Below are 20,737 nucleotides of genomic sequence, written 5' to 3' on the forward strand. Positions count from 1 at the left end.
CCAGTCAACATCTTTAAGTCAACACAGCGATACAGGATGTCTCAAAAAGACCTCAGACTAGAATACTTTGGTCCGACTCTCTTCCATGTATTGACCCTTGGATTCAATCTATCTGCCTCACATTTCCCTGTCACTCTGCATGATCTCCAACTGTTTGAGCTGTTAAAATATTAACGGAGGGTATATTCCGACTCGCTCTTTGAGTGGCACTCTGTGAAAGGTCTGACACCAGAATATGAGAGGAAGCTAACACCTTTAAAGAGTTTAGCAGCAGCCACAGTGAGAGTCAGTGTAGTGACGCCTTTCACCTCCAGGCTGCTTTTGACTCCGAACTGTAAACCCGAAAGCACGCAAGCAAGCAAGAACTTCATCATCAATTATCACCAAACTGGTGTTCTTTCATCTGTCAAGTTAGATTTTCTGTTCTCATCTTCTTTGTCATTTGTGTCACTCATTTCTGGTGCACAGTATGTCTTATTTGGATTTAGTGTAAGCACACAATGTCAGTTCCAGCCTTAAGGATGTGAAGATTGATGGGCTTCTGGTAGTGAAGCAGTACGTAAGAAACGTTGGGTAGGAGAGAGCAAGCCGACGGGCTGGCAGAGACACAGAGCTGCCATGCAGGCTGCTAAAGGGCATAGTACAGCCTGCAGAGGATGGCAGCAAGATGGATACAAAGACTATTATGCAGGCAAAGGAGATAAAAGCAGCCAGGTTGAAAGACTAAAGTGCTGTGAAGTCAAAGGTACTACTGTATCAAAGTGACTGGCAGTGTCAGAGGATAGACAGAGCTGCAATGCAAGGTGTTGTGCGAACAGCGATAAAATGTATATTTGTACAGGCTAAAACAGTATTTTTCACCACCAGCTTCTGTGGTTTGATTTGTTATGAGGACAGGGTTGGGACTCAAGAAAGATGTTCAGTAAGGTGAGAAAAGAAGTGAATATTTAATCACTTGCTGCAATACAGTCAATACTGGCCTTCTGTCTTACTCACTCTTCCTCCTTCCTCTCTGTCACTCTTTAGCTGTGTCCCATTTTAGACGTTGCCTTCATTGCAGTCTACGTTTAATGACCAAATACACAATAACTTGTGTTGTTGTCAGCATGTCCATCCCTGAGCAGTTGGGAGTTCAGTGCCTTGTTCAAGGGCACCTCGGCAGTGCCCAGGAGGCAAACTGGCACCTCTCCAGCAACCAGTCCACACTCTGTACTTGGCTTTGGAACCAGAAGGTTGCCAATTCAATTCCACCAAGTCCCCATGACCTGAGCTACTGCTGCCCCATCTGTATCTGTCCTGCACTCTCATTTGCATGCTCTCCATCCCTCCACCCCTCATTGCACTGTGGCACTTCTGGGTCAGCCTTCTATCACGACAACAGGCAGCGGTTCAAACTTGGAGAAAGACTGAGCACAAGGAGGGTACAGACAAGAGTAACAGAGAGAAAACAAAAACAAAAAGAGAAGGGAGACAGAGCCAGACAGAGGGGGATGGATGAAGTGAGGAGAGGAGACATACGGATGGACACAGTCCAACAGACGGAGAGCTATAGGGACATTTGGAGGATACATGAGGCAGTTATGAACCTATTTGGTTTCTTCTACAGGAGCGCCCGAGTGTCACTAATGGCAAAGTAGGGGCTGGTAAACACATTTCTGTGACGGCACGACACTGCCGAAAAACAAATTAAACTCTCTTCTCGCATTTCACACCCTCTCAACCCTTTTCTCTCTGTCTCCCTCAATTACTCATTTCTTGCCACTCTGGTTTTCCATCTCTGTCTCTTTCTTCTCTCAGTCTCTCTTCCTGTTCATCCGTCTTATTCAACCTATCCTTCTATCTTGTCTCTGTATTTCTGATGCTTTCCCCTCCTTCATTCATCCGCTCTACCTCCTTCTCTCTCTCCTCTTCTTTCCACTGTGTACACCCAAAAATGAAAAACAGGGCCATATGCGTAGGGACAGCTAGCCAAATTGCGCTCCTGATGTTCATGCTGTGGCAGTTAAGCAGCTCTTTTCAGACCGCGCCCACTTCAGCCTTGCCCAGGACATGGGGACAGTAAGCAAGCACTGCAGCGCCGAACAACACGGTGGCTGCTTTCTGGCTGCTTGTACTGTGATGAGACTGGGAAGTGGGAGTGTAATGTAGCTTCTGGGTCCTTGTGTTGACTCACTACTCCGTGTACAATGGCTGTCTGAGCTGCAGGTGCGGAACTGGATGAGGGGTGTGTAAGCTCCTCTTGCAAGAGAACAAAAGACGATGAGGATGGATCTGTATGTATGTATGGATGACCGGCGTGACCTGTGTTCATATGCACACAGATTCACACAAATTGTATTCACAATGAGAGAAAATGAAAAAAAAGTCCTCATTACAGGCTCGTGAGTTGCCTTAACTTGTCCCTTTCTGCATCCTCAAATGAATTCTTTCTTCAGTGGCTAGACGTGAAATGGCCTCAAAGTGGAATTTTGACATCAAATGAAAGCATGAAAGCCAGCGTTAGCCTCTCCCGAGACGCCTTCTCCTTTTCTCATAGACTTAACTTGGGTTAAAATAATTTCTAAACATAGCTTACCTCTTTCTGACCTTCACTTCGGGAGAGATTTAAGCATGTGTCTATGTGTCACTTCTCTTCACACTCACTGCCTGTTGTCCTTCAACATATCGATTGAGTTACATGTTCTTTCTTTCCTTCAAAGACTTCGGAGCTAATTTGTTTGACACTCTAACTAAAGCACTGCTGTATCCCCTGACCCTTGCAGTATTAGAGTACAATTTAGTGTGTAACATCACTGTCTTCAAGGTATATTGGAGGCTAATCTACCATGCTTATAGGGTACTGGTGCTTTTCAAAGACCAGATGATGCACTATGCAACACTGTGTTAAACTGCAAAACAGTGGCAGTATGTACAAACATGATGACAATAGAAAAAAAAAGTCCTTGCATGTAGTTCTAGCATATGAGTGATTCAGAAAAGCGTTCACAGCGAATCAGTGCAAGCGAGATTTGTATCTTTGAATGTTATGTTGTTGCTCCGTCACTGAGGATGATGCTATTTTAAACAGTCATCGATTGATCTTTTTTTACCATCACTCCATAACACTGTCAAATTTTGAATTTTACTAACTAACACATTAAGCTTTTATTGGTATGGATGCTGTAAACATGACTTTTCTGTCACTGATGGTTCTAGGAAAGTTTAGGAATATGCTCTAGATTCTTTGCTCAAAACTGTACAGTGAGGAAGTTGAACCACAGCGGGTTGCTGCGAACAGATGGAATTCAATTTTAAAGTTGGATGTTTCTCAGAATAACTTCAATGGTATGTACTACTTTTATGAAGATGGCTTACCAGAAGATGGCAAAAAAAATGAAAACAGGTTGTAAGAAAACTTTCACGGGGTATGTAATTTTTGCTTATAATTGTCAGATTTTTGAAGGTTAGTGTTAGTTAGTTGAGTTATGTGACTTCCCTTATTAAAGAAAGGGCCGAATCATGGCTATTATTTACTATTATTATTTGTGATTCTTTTACCTCAATAAGGTTGTTTTCCATCCTTTAAATGTGGGTAGAGTCTGCAAGGGAAATATGCAATTACCTTTATTTATATAACATGACATGACACATGCCACAACCTAACAATCACATAAAGCGCAATGTTACCAACAGGAAATCAGATTCCCAAGCCACAATAGTACTACTGTACTCCTTGTACATTAAAATACAGCTCAAGTGCTCAATGAGGCCTTGTTTTGACACCACATTACACTAATGCTGACAGTGTGACACAGCTGCTATTAGCTCTTCATTCAATCTCCCTTTACTCTTTTCCTCACTCCTCCCTACTCCTCATATCTCACCCCACATGCACTCGCTTATCAGGATAGGTGTCAGAGAAATGTGCTTAACACTTAGAGCAAGTAATGTCTGTATATGTGTGAGTGTGTGCCCGTATTTAGCGAGGTGACACTCTGGATCGACCATGCGCTACTACTGATGCCTGTGTGTGAGGGGTTGCATGGGTCACTAAGTCACTAACTACTGCTGAAGGAAAGCCAGTAGGTGGTTGCTGATGTTTACAGAGGCCCTCACTAACACCTATACTGAGCTGACAGTGTGTGTGTGTGTGTGTGTGTGTGTGTGTGTGTGTGTGTGTGCTAACCTCTTCCTGGACTTTAATTCTTCGGAGGAACATTAGTAACAGACCAGCACTTTCCCATCTGCCACTGCTCTGTCCTCCCATCCTTTTTTCTCTCCTTTTTTCTCTACTTGTTTAATCATCTCTGAGCTCCCTCTTCTCCACTCCCTCGCTGTATCAGTTTCTACTAAGTGGCTCCTATTTTCTTTTTGCTTTCAAGGTCTCTTTTCAAAAAGGTTCAGCCACTCCTTTGTGCATTTTCTTTCCATTTCCTCCTCTCCTCATTCTGTCATTCCCGCCACCTGTTCTTCTGTGTATCCATGTACCGTATCCCTCCCAGTGTGCTGCCATCCACTTCTACACCTCACACACATTTCAATACTTTCATTTATGTTCACATTTAAAAGTTAAATGTTGGATGATACACAACCAAAACAACCACCACTGTTGAGAGCCCTCTTTGTCTCTGCCACTGACTTTCTATCTAAATATTTCTCACTGTTTCTGTTTCATCACCTCTCTTTCTCTCTCTTTCTCTCTCTTTCTCTCTCTCTCTCTCTCTCTCTCTCTCTCTCTCTCTCTCTCTCTCTCTCTCTCTCTCTCTCTCTCTCTCTCTCTCTCTCTCTCTCTCTCTCTCTCACACACACACACACACACACCTGCCTCAGATGTGGTGAATAGTAAAACTGAACACAATAAACGTTATCACAACAGCCACTGAATTCGGAGAGATAAGAAATTCATTAGGCGCCAGCTTGCTAATGACGTGCACAGAGATGAAATTATGGCAAGGACAAAAACGATGTAAGAGATGGGAGTAGGGGAGGAAGGAGGGGAGGAGAAATGAAAAAGGATGTGCAGGAGAAAATGTTCCCCAGGATGGTACACCGTATTATGGCATGCTGTAATGGAAGTTCATAACCTTCTGCCATGGTGCAACGTGGGCAAAGAGAAAGTGAAAAAGAACCGTGTTTTTCATGTTTAGGGCTATTATCCACCTGCATCTAGTGTTGAGGATAATAGCCCTAGATGTGGCACATCAAAAACACACTAACATAATCCCAATGTCAGTGCCTCAGCATGCTTAACATTCCCTCTAACATACATACACATCCGCCATCTGGTGCCCGTCCTGCCCCATGTTATACCCCGCTCTGTCCCGTGCTGGATTACACCCTCAGTATTTTACATCTTGCAAATCCAGCCGGCAGCCTCTGATAGCCATCTGTAATCTGAAGGTCATATTTGCAGCATGTGTGTGTGTGTGTGTGTGTGTGTGTGTGTGTGTGTGTGTGTGTGTGTGTGTGTGTGTGTTCACGTGTGTATCAGCCTGTAATTTGTTCATGCTCAGCACAGGGACAGTATCAGCATCCACGACATCTGTTCAACACAGGGCCTACACAGCAGAACTGGGCACATCATTTGCACCGCGCAGCACAGGGATGAAGCTGTCACACACACACACACACACACACACACACACACGAAATTGGTGTGTTTTTCAGCTTTTATAATGCCTTTAATGTTGTTTCTTTCTGTTAACGTTGTTCGTTTAATCTTCCACTCTGTTGATAAGACATTGCATGCCTGCCCATCTCGGAAGAGGGATCCCTCCTCTCTTGCTAGTTTGTTCCTTTTAGTTTTTTCTCATCCGAACTGAGGATTAAAAAACTGATTTGTACACACTGTAATTGCCCTTTGAGGCAAGTTTGTTATTTGTTGAATGTAAACTGTCCAAGCTCAACCTGAACTCAAAATCACCCTGAAGACCTCCTCAGGGTTTTTTTTTTTTGTCTTTAGAAAGCTCCCCCAGAGGCACAGAGGCACAAATATTAGAGTTTGAATGCCCAATATTTCTTGCCAATGATGACAGCAACTGAAGTGGGATCCACGCAGAGAATAAGAACAAAAAAACTGAAAGGAATTTACAGCTCACCCGTTGGGGGATGGATGTGTCGAGGATGAAGTGATGATCATCTCTGTTCTCTGCTAAAATGAAATATGATGGCGAGGGAGCTCAGTGCCATTTCCTGCCTGGCACAGGAAGCGCCCATCTGGTGCTGAGTGCTGTCTGTCCTCTGCTGTTGTGTTGCATGGCGTTGTAATAGCTCTTGTCACCGCTGTTGCTGTTCTCAATGCTGTTATTATTTCTGAAGCACCACACAGGTCAGCTGAGGGAGATGGGGGAGAAAGAAATGATATTCATGGTTTAAGATGCTGTGTTGTGGATCGCTGAGGAGAGGACTGATAAAATGGACAATAAGTGAGGAGTTTATTATTTGAACTGGGGAGGGGGGGGTGTAATAGAGGCAGTGGAGGGGAGTCTGTAGGAGAAAGAGCAATGAGACGCATGCTGGCAGCTGCCCGTAATACTGTCACATCCCACCGCCCGCCACAAAAGCAGAAGGAAGCCACTCGTCATCACCGTGACAACCAACATGTGACAAGAGGAGGGAAAAAGTTATCCATCAAAAACATTTTACAGGGGTGAGTGCACTCCTCCATCTCTCTGCTTACACACACGCATACACACACAAAGACACACAGAATGTCATCATATTTCATTTGGGTCATCAGGAACAATTGTCTCCAAGAGGAAATCTCTGACTAGATTTCATGCTTTCTCCACTCAACAACATGATAATGTATTTTCCTCTGTAACGAAGTGACAGTAACCCCCCGCAGGGATAATGTTCAGAACTGTAATGTTCAGTTCAGAGAAACTGAAAGCACAAGAGGAGGGAAACAGCAATTCATGTGTGAACTAAAAACACCCCAGAGCCAGAGACAGTCACACTGAAGGCAAGTGTGTGGTTGTGCTGCAGACAAAAGAATTAATTCATTTGAAGGAAATTAATCTATAAATCAGAGAATAGTCTTCTCATACACATAGATTTTTTTATACATAATCTAAAACCAAAGAAGCAGACTGTAATCAAGATTTGAATTATATCTGACTCAATTTATCATCAAAACCAAAATGCTTGTTGTGTCAGACAAATTTAAATATATTCAATATCCCTGCAATTAAGTGACACTTTCCAATCTTCCAGTGCACTGGAAAACCTGCCTGATGGATTTCTCCTTAGTTACACAATTTAGATATGGGATTTATAGGCAGTCATCCATATGAAGCAGCTTCATCTAGCAACTAAAATTGCAGACTGATGGTTGGGGATCACATGGGAAAAGCCTGAAAGGAAGGCTACTGTACTCTCTGAGGCTTTGATGCATCAACATATAGAAAGGGATGGAAACTATGAGTGCTGAGCACCACCCAGTGGTTGATTATTTGCTCAGTTAAAGCTCTCAATGAGAAGAAACACACATTGAGGGCCTGTAGCTGCAGAGGACAATTGAAAGTCCACCCTCAAACGCACAAAGCTTGTACTTTTCACACTTTCAACAGGTTTCGTATGCTAAAATACACCTTTAAGGGTGACTGAAACGTAATCAAAGGGTCCTAATTTGTTTGTCACTGTTGCGCTTTGCATCGTCTATAACCGATATTTTGTAGCCTGTATACGATGTGTCAAATGTGAAAACAATGTACAACGTGAAAGAGGTCGAACAAGCTTTAAAGCCAGTTTGTTTAGCTGTACCCCGCCCTACAACTTTAACGTTTTGGCTCACTATCATGGCTCTCATGGCATCATTTGCAGCAAAAACAATGCTCCAAAAACCCACTGTATGCTACCTGCTCAGCACCATATGGCAGACAGTTAGCGGCTGCTGGTTAACAATTTAGCAGCTAAATGGCCAGATATTTCCCTCAGGAGTTCGTACAGACAAAAACCGAACTAAAAGAGACTAAATATTGGACTTAAATTCATCAGGTGGCCAGAAACACGGTTCCAAATGAATGCTAATGTTGCTACGTAACTTCTGGATGTGTAGCAAATTAAGCTGTTCGTTAACAAGTTCGCCATACTAACCTGGACAGGGCTTAAAAGGTGATGATTTGTCAATGTGTTCCCAGTTTGTTTCCGCTGTCTCCAAGTGGCCAAAATAAATATGGTATTGCAGGTTTAAAGCATGGGGTTTAAAGTGAGACTCTTTAAAGACTCTCTTCAAATTAAAAGTTGAATCCATAATTAATAAAATGCACCCATACTCATGGGTGCTGCTATAGCTTTAGCTTATGTTAGCGAATGTTAGGAAAGTTGATATTGCTGTGTAACTGACATTACGCCTGTTACTCTAAATAAATCTTCCATCAAACCTTAAATTTCATTCACTGGATCTCTGTTAAAAAAAATGTATGTTAGACATCTACTTTATGTATGGACCAAACTGATCCATAATCAAATTAAAGCTGTTTATTTTTCTTTATTGATTTCTTTATTTTGTTAAATGCACCAATGAAAATGTGCATTGTGTGTTTTTCTGTGCTGTTGGAGTGCTGAATACCCTCCTTAGTTATTAACTTTCTCTTTCCCTATTCATTTTTATTTTCTCTTTGCACACCTGGGAGTGCACAACAGCCTGGTGGTATTGTAGATGGTACTCTACTCTTGACATTATTTATCAAAGGAAAACTGGCAGGTGATGACTGTTAGAACTTCTTTTTCCTCATCACATTTCCCCACTCTTACCAGAATTCACACTATTCATTATCTGGTCTCAAATCAGCTTCATCAGTCACATGACAGATGATTCCCCCTAGAGATCAAACAGATAATATTCATAGGTAGTCACAGGAAGTCGATAAAGTATAACACTAATTATGCTATTTGCATTTGTCCAAGTCGATAAAAACAAATATAAACAAGTGCAACAATATTACATGTGTATATGCACATGCACACATCACACAAACTTCATTTCATTATTCCAATGTCATCTATTGGCAGGAGGGCCACAGTGGTGTCTGCTGTGCAAACCAACAGGCATGACTGTAGCCAGCGGTACAGGCAGAATAATAAATGAGTAATGAATAATAGAGGAATAATGAAGAATAATGACTTGGGGAAATGCATCATACACACACATGAGGGGAGTTATAGATAATTGTACGGTGTCATCATCTATCTTTCTTTTAGAGAAAAGAGGGAGGGAGAGAGAGAGAGAGAGAGGGAGGGAGAGAGAGAGAGAGAGAGAGAGAGAGGTGTTCCTCTTTCCCCTCTGTTATACACAACTTCATTAAGAGGAAGTCACAGATGAGCACAGGGTATGTTTAGAAACACTATCTAACACCATCTCTCTCTTTTAGTGCAAAAGAAAAAACATTTCAGGAAATAGGGGTGCAGATAAGTTCACCCTCTAAAAGTATCCTCATTTCTCAAAACAAATCATATTTCACATTTGATGCTGCTTTGAAAACATTAAGTCGTAATGCCATTTTAGCAATGTGACTTGTGTGCCTTTTTCCAACCATTTCTTCATTGTGTCTATTGCAAATTTCACAGTGACCATGTGGAAATGAAACCAAGTTGTTTTTTGTTGTTGATTTCAGACGTAATTCTGACATTAATTCTGATTTGCGCTGTTTATTTAGAGGCACTACAAAGAAGAATCATTGTTTGAAGCTGTAAACCTTGGCTACTATAAGTGCTAACTACAGCTGACTCGATATGATTGTAAAATGGGCCTCAATGTCAGGGTTTTGGTGTTTTGTCTTATTGTGGTAGTCTTGTTTTTCTGTTATGTTCTGTTTCCTGTTTTATTTTGTAGTCTGTCTTGTCTCCCTTGTCTATTTACTTCCTGTCTTTGTTTGTTTCCCACCTTTTTTGATTGTTCTGCCCCACCCTGATTTGGTCCACCTGTTGTATCACCTATCCCTTGTTAGTCCTCATTACCTCTTGTATTTAGTCTTTGTGTTCCCCTTGTCTTGTGTCAGGTCATTGTATTTTCTGTGGATGGTTTTTCTGTGTTGGAGTTTGTTTGTTCTACCCCTTTTTTGGTCTGGGTGTTCCTGTTATTTTGACTGTTCCAATTTTGGATTCTGCCTGTTCTGCTCGTACTCTGCCTGCTGTTTCAGGACACTTTGTTTGGTATGAACTGTGATTCATTATTAAATCTACTTACAAACCTACACTACCTGCCAGTCTCTGCATTTGGGTCCAACTCATTCTCTGTAGCCATGACACTCAACTCAAAGAAAAGATGATCACGATTAAGAAATGATAGGGTTAAACTATTAGAACGCTATGAAGCTGCTCCCGACAGTACATACTGAAGTACTGCACATAGGTCAAATTCAGTTTGCTCAAGTATTTTCATTTTTGTTACTTCACGTTTGACACTTTTTGTTGATAATACTCACTTGCATCATTGTGGCCCAAGCACCAACAACGTCAGTTGGCAAAGGAAAAAGGAAGTGGTTTGTAACTAGTTTACATTGTCCAAGCTGAAATTTGTAGGATGCATCATTGCACTCAGCACAGAGTTCCTTTTTTATTGGTGACAGTTTGCTCTGTCCTCTATACTTTAGCCACACCCCTTGCACAAACCATTTGTTGTAGACACTTATGGACACTGGTACATTTGTAATACATAATTTCCAATGCCACAGACTCCATGCAGGAAATACAGTCTTACTAGCGCAGTGTTCGACAGTTGCATAAATGCACGGCCCGCTTTGACCAACTTCCCGCCAGCACTACCGACATGCGAGGAGGTGCGGGGGCCCGTCATCGCTGCTTGCAGCTTAAATTTGAACTTATTTATTCTTGTACAAGTTTGTAGTGCTACATCTACTTCTGTAAACGTTTTGAATATGTATTTTATTACTTTGTGTTATGGAGCTGTTATCTGTTTACCTACAGTAGATGGTTTTGTTCTGTGGTGAGAAACGGAAGCTGTTAGTATATTTAAGTATAACAGTTTTATGATGCAAGAGAGAGCACTTCCTGCATTTCAGGGACATAACTGTAGGGTCTAACTTTGTTTGTGCCAAAGTGTATTATCACAAACATAGGCAGTTATCAGCATGAGAATTCAGGAATTTAATCAAGATGTGGACAAAAAGCTGTTTGCATAGTGACTATGTGATCAACCACCCATCTGGGGACAACCTTTACTTTGGTGTTAACACATGGAGACGATCATGGTTTGAACTGCACACAATGGTGATGGTTTGGTTGTGATTCAGCATGTAGTGGTTAAGGTTTGGGTGAGCTTTCAAGAAATACGCAATGTTCTCACATTGATGAAAACAAGTGGCCATATGTTTGTATGAATGTAACAAGTACACCGAACAATATTATGGAATTCAATACAACTAAACCATGAATTAGGGACTTTAATTTCTGTGGCACTTGTTTCTCCTAACCTGCTCTCCATACGCTCTGGCAGCCAGTGAGCGTTTGCCTCAGGTGAGAGGTCTGGTGTCAAACTGTCCAACAGCAACAATCTTAGCTGTCATCACAGCCTGAACCTGAACGTGACCACCATCGCAGATATGAAATGTTTAAAACCAAGTGTGTGTTGAGAGTCTAATAGAGTTGCCTGCCAGCTCTGAAATAAAAAGAAAACAAAAAACTGCAGTCTGGTTAACTGTTTTTCCTGAATTGAATGACAAATTTTAATTTCTACAAACTGAAGGCTTTCATGGATGAGATTAGGTTTAATTATGATTATCTTTATGCTCGTTTGTGCATTAGTATTTATATTTACTCTTATCCATTTGGTTAAGCTAAGGTTCTATGATTTTATGTATAATAGTTTTTCCTTTTCCTATTTTGACTTTCGTTTCTGCTTCCTGTGTACCTTGCTTATTCCAATAACATGGTATTGGAGGTGGATACATTGCATTCTGCTGCTTGCCCTGTATACAAAATTGGAGAATGTTCTTTTATTATTTCTGCACATTTGTTTTGCTGAATATTTGTAAAAAAAAAAAGGAACTTGAAACTTCGCTATCTTTCAGGTTCCTATTCTCATACTTCCTCCATTCTCACCTGTGCTTTGATTATAACATTTGATTCATTCTTGTACCTGTTTGCCTGAAGTGAGTGTTGCATTTACTTTTTGTTCATCTCAAAACAACATGCGGCTTAGCTTTTTTCTCCTGTTCTTTTTGTGTAAGAGCAAAGGTAAGGACATTTGTATAAGTGATTATAATAACAGAATCCAGGGTATAATTTTCAAATATACTGTCAACCTTTATTTGTGCTTCTTGTTGTATTTACAGGGACATCCACAACTACAACAATGCCTATAACCAATGTTACTTCCCTGAATATTTCTAATACTACAGCTGCAGAAGGTGATGCAGAATTACATTTTTCAGTAATTCCAATCAAATGAAACTATTAAAAACAAGACTAAGAGTATTTAGCCAAGCTGGCCGCTCTGTGAAGATGTACACTAATAGACACAGTAGTGTTTAAAGCTAAATGTTAATGTTAGCATGCTAAGGGGTGGGGGCTGGGTCCGCATACTGTGTTTCCATTTCAATTTTTTCTTGAAATGCCTTGCTCAAAGGTACTGAACACGGGACTCGCCCTGGATGATGTAACAATGCTTTAGGTTTATTTTACTAGTTTTAATGATTTCATTTCGGAGAAATCATGTCTTGTACTTAATTTTAGTCTTAACACTAATACCCATGAGCCTCAGCCACCATTGCCATAGAGAAGAGGCTAGTCAGAAGCGTGAATCAGAGTAGTTGTAAATTTAAAACACTTTATTGTTACAGTTGTGAATAACACACAATGCCATATATAGTAGCTGAATTTACCCACAATTGACCCAGAATTTTAAAGTTAATTGATTTAAGATGCAGATTGTGTTTTCAGTTTTCTTAACAGCGCAATCTTCCACACGCCATTAGTGGCACATGGAACTGAATTTTAAGCTACTACTTTGGAGTTCACATCTAACTCAAAGTTTTTATGAACACAGGCTTCTGCTTTTGTATATGGAAATAATTAATGGGACTTTTACTTCTGGAATCAGGGCAATATGCTAACATTTGTTCATTACCACTAAACACAGATGAGTCTGATGGGAATGGCATTCATTTTGCAGTTATTTGATAAGAAGCAAAGCAACATTTTGCCACGATAATGGAGCTAGATGAAAAGTTAGAGGATTGCCAAAGTCACCAGGACTCATTCTCTGGGGAACATGAATGTCTGTCTGTAGCCTACCGAATTTCATGGCAATCCATCCAATAGTTTCTGAGAAATTTAAGTCTGGACCAAAGTGGTGCATAGACCAACCAACAAGCGACATTGCCATCCCTAGAACAATGCCACTAGTGTGGCTGAAAAAAAGTATGCAATTGTTAAACTATTACCTCACCCTCCACCCCACCCTTCTTTCTCCCCAGAAAAGCTATATTCTCTGCAGCTGGTGGCCACACCAGACTACCCAGTTGCAGCAGGTCAGAAAGTTGACCTGCACTGCACGGCTTTCACCATCCCAGTGTCCATCAAGTGGTCCTTGCAACGCCTGAAAAATCAGACTTGGCAAGACGTGGGAACGGATAGGGATATGATGACCCTTACCAAACCGGAGCAGAGCGGGCTTTACAGGTGCCGTAGCGAGACCAGTTCCTCTCAGGAGAGCGTGGTGAGCGCTAACCACACTGTCTATATCATCTCCGTGAATGCAACAGGTTGGTGGTCTGTTTTGACACTGCCGTTTCCCTCAGCTCTAAGGAGCTTCATTGCATCTTTCAGCTCACTGTTTAGCTGTCCAGCCTCCAACTTGGCTGTTTTGGTTCCCTCTCAATGCTCTCATAGCTGTTTCTTGCAAGCTGTGTTTTAGCAAAAGGGCTCTAAAAACCTTGCTATCGGCTACCAGTTAGCATCTCTCTCCCCCTTTCATGTCTATCCACTGTCACTATATAATAAAGGGAAAAAGCCCCCAAAAAATTATCTTTAAAAAAAAAAAAAGTATGCAGTGTACAGATCATGTTAAGCAGATAACTAAGGATGTTAAGTTTCTATATGGGAGGGGCGCAGTCATTTGAACTGTTCTGCGCTGAGTGAAAATTGTCTCCCTGTTTAAGACATTTGAAATTTCCAATGTGTTGTGTATTGTTATCTCTTCTGCTTTATTGGAACAAATGTATTGAATATATTAATCTTAAAGCTATACTGCCACAAAGGACTTCTGTAGCATTGATAAGTAGCCTAATGTTTTGTTTTGTTAAATGTTTTGCATGTTCAACGCTATAGTGCGTAGTTTATGTGTGAATTCTAAGTAATGACGCAGTTGCTAGTAGCCAAGGAGGACACGGAGGATTAAAAAAACATGATGGACTCTTCAGAAGAGGTAATTATCTTCACTCGATTTTATGCGCGTGAAAGTCGTGGGATGACACCAGTTTCTGAACTTAGACATACTGACAAATACAGAGAGAGTTGTGTGGAGCTGATAGTCTTAATTAGCTTTGTAGCAACTCACTTGGCAATGGCTTGAATGTAACTGATGTTCATTAATATAAAAAATATACACACTAAAGCTTTAACTTAACATGCTTATTTCAGACAACATGACTCCAGAAAAAAAAAAGTTTAGTAATGATTACTTATGTATGATTTGTCTACTGCATCAACTTACTGCTCTGTGTTAATACAACTTGACCTGTTAAATTTCACCTTGTGTAAAAATTTAGACGGTCTCAGCTTTCCTATCCAATAAAGACAGAAATGCCCAAAAAAAAGAAAGAGAAAATGTAATTTGTCAGTGCCCTCTGGTAGACAAATAATGCAATGGTACCACTGTTTCTAAATTTCCATTTGCATTATACTGAGATTTCTTGTTACTTTTCAACTAACATATAAGATATCGATATATCTGCAGTATGCTAATATATCTGTTATTTGAACAACTAAGAAAAAGTTTAAAGTGCAGTTTTTGTCTTTTCAATTGTTTATCTTTTTTTTTTGGTGTGACCTACAACTAAGCCTTTCTCCTGCAATTCTTTGCTGTTTTTTGCAGTCGGTGAGTGTTTAGGAATTGCTGCCTTTGTCCTTTCTCTCCTGGCCTTGAGCATCAACCTTGCTATTCTTTTTTGGCTGGGCTGGCAAAGACTTGGCACCACACTGACCATCAACACTGCAGCTAAAGGTAAAGAACACCATAGAGCATTTCCTGTTGGGTTCAATTTTAAGCAAATGTTCTGTAGATGATTTTAATTTCTTGGTTTTCTTAAAGGTTTTCCTGGACCTGAAAAGTCACCAAAGTAAGTCTCAATAGGAATATATATAGAGATGTCTTTAAGCCAGCTGAGTTAGAAGGTTGTATATAATAAAAGTCTGATCACATTTTTCTACACACCAGGGGAGGTTTGCCACAGACTGAAAGTGACGGAGATGTGTACATGAATTACACAAGCCAAGCCTACTGTGATCTGGATCCCACCACTGTTGATAATGTGTACTCAAGTCTGTCATGAACATTCATGGAGACAAAAAGAGCATTTTGTTAGCAGCAGAATATCTGCAAATAGAGCTTAGCATTACATTTAACCATGTTTGATTTAATCTAATTTCACACAAAAAAAATTAAACACAATCTGCAGATCTATAGTTCTAACTAGGTAAAATGTTCCCACCAAACTTCCTTCTCTGTGTTTGTACATTTTAATGAAACCTGTAGTTTGCTATAATTTTCTGTCTCAAACTGCATGCACGGTTTTCTTTTTCTTTTTTGTGTACACAGATTGATAGATGTATCCCAGCTTGTTGATATGTCAGAAATTGACTTTTTAATTTACTTTAGTCATCACAATACAGCAAATGAAAGACAAATAAAATTGTAATTACAAGAATTGGCTGTATGGAGTAAAACCAGCATGTTTTCCTTTTGGGAGATCAGAATAACATTACACAAACCTTTGAGTACCATACAAGATAATGAAAAGTGTTCCACTGAATAAAAATGCTTCATACATCTGTTATTCAACAGTAAGTAATGACAGTATATAAAAAAAACACAGTAGATGGGTGAATATTAATACGTGTTGGGTTTCTTTGTCACATGAATCACGTGAATCATGGGATTTTTACCATGAGACATATCCAATGTCACAATATTGGATGCCAAAGGGGAAACATAGCTCAAGCATTACTGTTTCCCTTGTTTCACAATACCGAATACTGATATATCAGGTGTGGCGAGTAAACCTACTAAGTTGTGTGTGTAATCTATAGAGAATCTCCACTCTTAACACCCAAGATGACTAGGCTCTGTATATAGATGTGACATCTCTTTTGTGTTTAGTGCCCCACTTTGTGCAGAACAACAACTGTGGGAGGATTTAAATAATGTGTCTGGTCTTTCATCAGTTCATTTTACCAACTAAAGTGTCCTGCTGCAGAATTTTCAGTCATTGTCGATTTATTGATGTACTTATGCTTACAAAACGTCTGCTTTTCAGCTCGTACTTCAAACAGGAAGAGCAGGATGGCTACTGCAATTCTGACCGCAGCTCCTACAGTATGCGGTGATTAAATGTCAAGATAACGTGTGTGAGGTCACATTCAATTCAGAAGGTTGTGGAGTCACCAACACTAAATTACATTACAAGGAAAAACTGCTTATAGTTCTGGAGGTGCAAAAACAAAATACTGCATGTCATCTAATATTGAATCAGTGGCAACATGAATGTCACACAAGTGACAGATATCTACATTTTTGTACAAATATTACACATGTTCTTATCGATCCATTTCCGGCTGTTGGGGCTCGCTATTGAGTTTCTGGCTATGATTCCTGCTGTCCATGGAGAGCTGCGTGGTGAGCGTCTGGGAGCACCCCTCTCCCCTTACTACCTTTTTAATGTGGGCCATGATGAACCCTCTAAACTTCCTTGTGGCGAAATAGTAAACTACAGGATCCAAAATGCAGTTGAGGGCCATAAGAAGCAAAGTGAGCTGATGTACGTCGTTGAGTGTCTGACGAGTATTCTGGTCCCAGTCTACGTGGCCCCAGCCCTGTGTGATCTGCAACACCGCCAGTGTCCAGAAGGATTGAATGACATGGTGCGGCAGGAAACACAGAACAAACACTCCCACCACTGCTAACAACATCTGCAGAGCTCTCCGTTTCACCCCTCTGGGCCTTTTAGTTGATGAGGACATGGTCCTGTTGGACTTTCTTGATATAATCGTTGCAGACCGGAACTCTGACTGAGGAGGATTTTGAGAAAGTAACGCTCGAGCAATAAGGAAATTACACACCACGACCAGAAAAAAGACAACAAAAAACATTCCAGTTATTGCGAAATGAGTGGCAGCCACTTTTTTCTTGTAGATATCAGTTTGATTCTGGTACCCCTCAAAACAGCGAGTGACGTTCTCATCAGTGTTGGTCCCTGGAGATGCCAGAAATGGAATAGCCAACGCCACGGTAAACACCCAGATGACAACGCACACGATGATCCCACGACGTCTGTGGTTTGAAGAGGCCGCATCCAGGGGCCGGGTGACTGCCCAGTATCGGTTGATGCTGATGGCCCCGAGGAAGAGGATGGAAGAGTAGGTGTTGATGAAGAACAACGAACCGGTCAGCCGGCACATGAAGTCTGTGTAGACCCAGTTGCCATGCCGACTGTAATAGCCAACCCAGAAGGGAAGGGCACAGACAAAAAGGAGATCAGCGATGGTCAAGTTTGTCATGTAGATGCGGATTTCGCCCATGGCCTTGGCTTCACGGAGGCAGCGCAGGACAAACAGCACGTAGAGGTTAGCGAAGAGGCCCAGGATGAAGATGATGCCATAGACAACCGGGAAGAGGATGTAACGAAACTCAGAGTCAAGGAAGGTTGAGCCATTACCGGCTGAAGATCCCAGACCAGAGGTCCATGTTACGGCAACTTGTTCTGTAGTTGAGGCCAGCATTTCTGTCTGTGGGAGACAAAACACATCAACATCAGTGTAAAGCATTCTGGTGGTTCTTTAAGTGTGTGTGTGTGTGTGTGTGTGTGTGTGTGTGTGTGTGTGTGTGTGTGTGTGTGTGTGTGTGTGTGTGTGTGTGTGTGTGCGTGCGTGCGTGTGTGTGTGTGTGTGTGTGTGTGCATGTGTGTGTCCGTGCCCAAAAAACAAGATGTTTTTAGATAACAATAGGCCTAGATAGATAACAATTGAATTCCCCATTGCAGGGTTAATAAAGTATACCTCCTTCTTTATAATTTGGAGGCTGTGCCGTTGAATTGTACTGTTTCTATTATTTTGTCCACTATTTCTTTCAACAAAAACTAAACAGGTAATTAGTAGCAGGTAATTACTAAAAGTAGGCCTACGCCCTCTCTGTGGTGGCTTTTCTGAGAGCTGCATCGTCTAATTTATTAATGAATTGATAAAATTCAAGTCGCAGCTCATTTGTGAGTTTGAAGGCTGTTTCATTTTGTCCAAATCAGTTTCACAGTTTAAAACAGGCTTGATTTAATTTGCATGTTTTTTCTGAATTAATTGGATAACAGCAACAGAAACAGCTGTTCCATAGACGTACGGCGTACACTCACTTAGTTCCTTGATAAGGCTATTGCATGCTTAAATCATTTCATTCTTATTTTATGAAAAAAAAACGTCTGTCCGTCTGTCTGTCTGTCTGTCTGTCTATTTTATCTATCGCACATTCGCAGCAGGAAACGTATGCTACTTCATGAAGAGACCTTGATAATGAGAGAAAAACAGAGATTATTTTTCTCAGATAGGGATAATTAATATAATCTCTGAGATAATTATCTACCTAATTCAGAAAATCAAAGGAAAGTATTAGGCTACTGTTTTGTTTTTTAAGAAACAAATTAAAAAAAAAAATGTAGGTTTGTAACCATATACTGTTAATATTAATAATATGTATATATAATATTAATAATGTTAATATTAACAGTCTACGCTTGTAACTCACCAGACTGCTTGTTGTCCTCTCAGGAAGTGAACACTGACTGCCTCAGCAGCTGTAAAGTATCGTTAAATTGACGGAATGGGCGTGGGTCAGTGCTTCAAAATTCAAGACGAGGGAGGTGTGAACTACACGTCTTCTTCTTAGGAAAACCCCGTATGGTGCAACACGCACCACCTCCATGTTTTCATGTTTGTTCTTGTCTGTCAAAACGAAAAAAGAAAGCGCCCACTATGGAGAAATTTAAGAATTGTGCGGGTCTTTCTTCCCCTGATCATAAAAATGTGTTTTCATTTTTCTAAGCAAGTAGGGACATCGCCAATAATGTGGCGTAGTTACATTTTAACGTAACTTTTCAATGTAAAACATCAATGCTATATTTCAGAAAGCAACATCAGTTTCTTGTTTTCCCTTAAGAATAACTTAAATCATTATAGATACAATTATAGTTGAGCTATGAGGTTTACCGAAATTACAGTAGCCTACAAGAGAAAAATAGAATTTTGGTGGTTAAATATTTCAAGGATTTTGTTCAAATATTACACAACGTTAAGGTAGCCTATTATAAATCTAGTATAAACCATTATCACAACATGGCTACTGTATCTTGGGGCATAGGGTAAAAAACAACAACATGAATATCACTTTAAACTCACTTCTGGGCATTAAAAACAATCACTTTATTTCCCTCTAGAATTAGGTTATCACAACGCTAACTTCAATTTCCCCCAAATTGGAAACAAAAAATCAACTTCAAGTTTTACTTTCTTTTTATCTCCCACATTGAATTATGAACAGCTGTAACTGATTTACATGCTTGTCAGACCTCTGATCAAACCAATTTATATCTCCATGGTGAATCATGATTGGAGCTAATAGTCCGAATGATGACAATTAATCGTCTAGTCTAAATACAGCTATGACTTGCACAGACATTTGAGGGTCATATATATTTTTTGCAGGAACTGTTCTTATTCTGCTTTCTTGGCCGTTGCAGTAATGCATTCTAACCACACGGGGGAGGAAGAGGCTAAGGAATCTTGCTTCAAAAAGTGAACAGTGGTACTGTGGTTTTAGCCCGCAGGTAAAAAGGCTCCATACAGCACTGTGTGAACTGCATGAACTACCACTCTTGCTCTCTGCGTTTATTTCAGGCTCCTATGTACAAGCACATAACACAACACGTCCTACTCCCCCTGGTGCCACAGTGTAATTCCTAGATTAAGGTTAACGAGCCTCCCCAACCGTATTGCTGTTATTATGGCTTGGCGGTGGAACAAGACAGCAGAGCTTTTTGGTGGTTGTGCCCTGCGTAACTGCCAGACGTGCTGTGCCATTGCTGGGTATACAGGCTTCCACTGTAAAAAGAGAAAAAATATATTTTCGCGATACATCTTGCTGCTCGTGGTTTGGGTGGGGATTGAAAAGATTCCACAGCAAGCGAGTGAGATTTGTCTTGGTCATGAAATGGAGAGCAGTTTATGTGAGATGTGGTTTGGTTCAAAGTACGGTGTTGGATATGTATAATTGTTTGGAAATATATTGTATACAGTTTAAACACAATAATGCTCATACTTTTATTTTGTACTGCCTATGAATAATTCCAATTTCCCCTCTGGGGATAAATTTGGGGTGAAGAATGTACAAAACTATTGGCCACAGTTGGGGGGGGGTGGCAGGCATAATAAATCAGGGGCACTGACCCTCCCTTAAAACCGCCATTGCAGCCAGCAGCCTGTTAGCTTAGCACAAAGACTGGAAACTGGGGGAAACAGCAACTCTTGTGGGTTC

General features: G+C 40.7%; 2 protein-coding genes and 1 long non-coding RNA gene across 4 annotated transcripts in view; 1 reads left to right on the top strand and 2 right to left on the bottom strand.

Annotated features, from left to right (window-relative positions):
- LOC116057619 overlaps window positions 1–8,220 on the bottom strand; it is a 61,910-nt gene extending 53,690 nt beyond the window's left edge. The window contains exons 1-2 of one of the 2 annotated variants that reach the window (XR_004895763.1): window positions 8,077–8,220; window positions 6,078–6,312 (exon numbers count right to left, since the gene is read on the bottom strand). This is a non-coding gene — a long non-coding RNA (uncharacterized LOC116057619). The remainder of the gene's footprint in view (window positions 1–6,077; window positions 6,313–8,076) is intronic. The other variant, XR_004106858.2, reaches the window with a different exon arrangement.
- Window positions 8,221–11,745: 3,525 nt separating this feature from the next.
- On the top strand, window positions 11,746–15,913 carry LOC116057642. Its single transcript, XM_031310202.2, has 6 exons — window positions 11,746–12,177; window positions 12,276–12,350; window positions 13,419–13,706; window positions 15,038–15,166; window positions 15,254–15,281; window positions 15,380–15,913. Exons 1-6 carry the CDS (start codon window positions 12,132–12,134, stop codon window positions 15,492–15,494), a joined length of 681 nt encoding a protein of 226 aa, XP_031166062.1. The 5' UTR covers window positions 11,746–12,131; the 3' UTR covers window positions 15,495–15,913.
- ptafr (platelet-activating factor receptor) lies at window positions 15,911–19,045 on the bottom strand. Its single transcript, XM_031310201.2, has 2 exons — window positions 18,953–19,045; window positions 15,911–17,946 (listed from the first exon to the last, which is right to left on the bottom strand). Exon 2 carries the CDS (start codon window positions 17,938–17,940, stop codon window positions 16,759–16,761), a length of 1,182 nt encoding a protein of 393 aa, XP_031166061.1. The 5' UTR covers window positions 17,941–17,946; window positions 18,953–19,045; the 3' UTR covers window positions 15,911–16,758.
- Window positions 19,046–20,737: the final 1,692 nt, after the last annotated feature.

This window comes from Sander lucioperca, chromosome 18 (genome assembly GCF_008315115.2).
Source record: "Sander lucioperca isolate FBNREF2018 chromosome 18, SLUC_FBN_1.2, whole genome shotgun sequence".
In the NCBI taxonomy this organism is placed as follows: domain Eukaryota; kingdom Metazoa; phylum Chordata; class Actinopteri; order Perciformes; family Percidae; genus Sander; species Sander lucioperca.

Coding starts and splice junctions, on each gene's coding strand:
- LOC116057642 (XM_031310202.2), top strand. CDS start 12,132: ATGCGGCTTAGCTTTTTTCTCCTGTTCTTTTTGTGTAAGAGCAAAG. Junction 12,178..12,275: donor CTTTTTGTGTAAGAGCAAAG/GTAAGGACATTT, acceptor TTGTATTTACAG/GGACATCCACAACTACAACA. Junction 15,282..15,379: donor GGACCTGAAAAGTCACCAAA/GTAAGTCTCAAT, acceptor TCTACACACCAG/GGGAGGTTTGCCACAGACTG.
- ptafr (XM_031310201.2), bottom strand. CDS start 17,940: ATGCTGGCCTCAACTACAGAACAAGTTGCCGTAACATGGACCTCTGGT.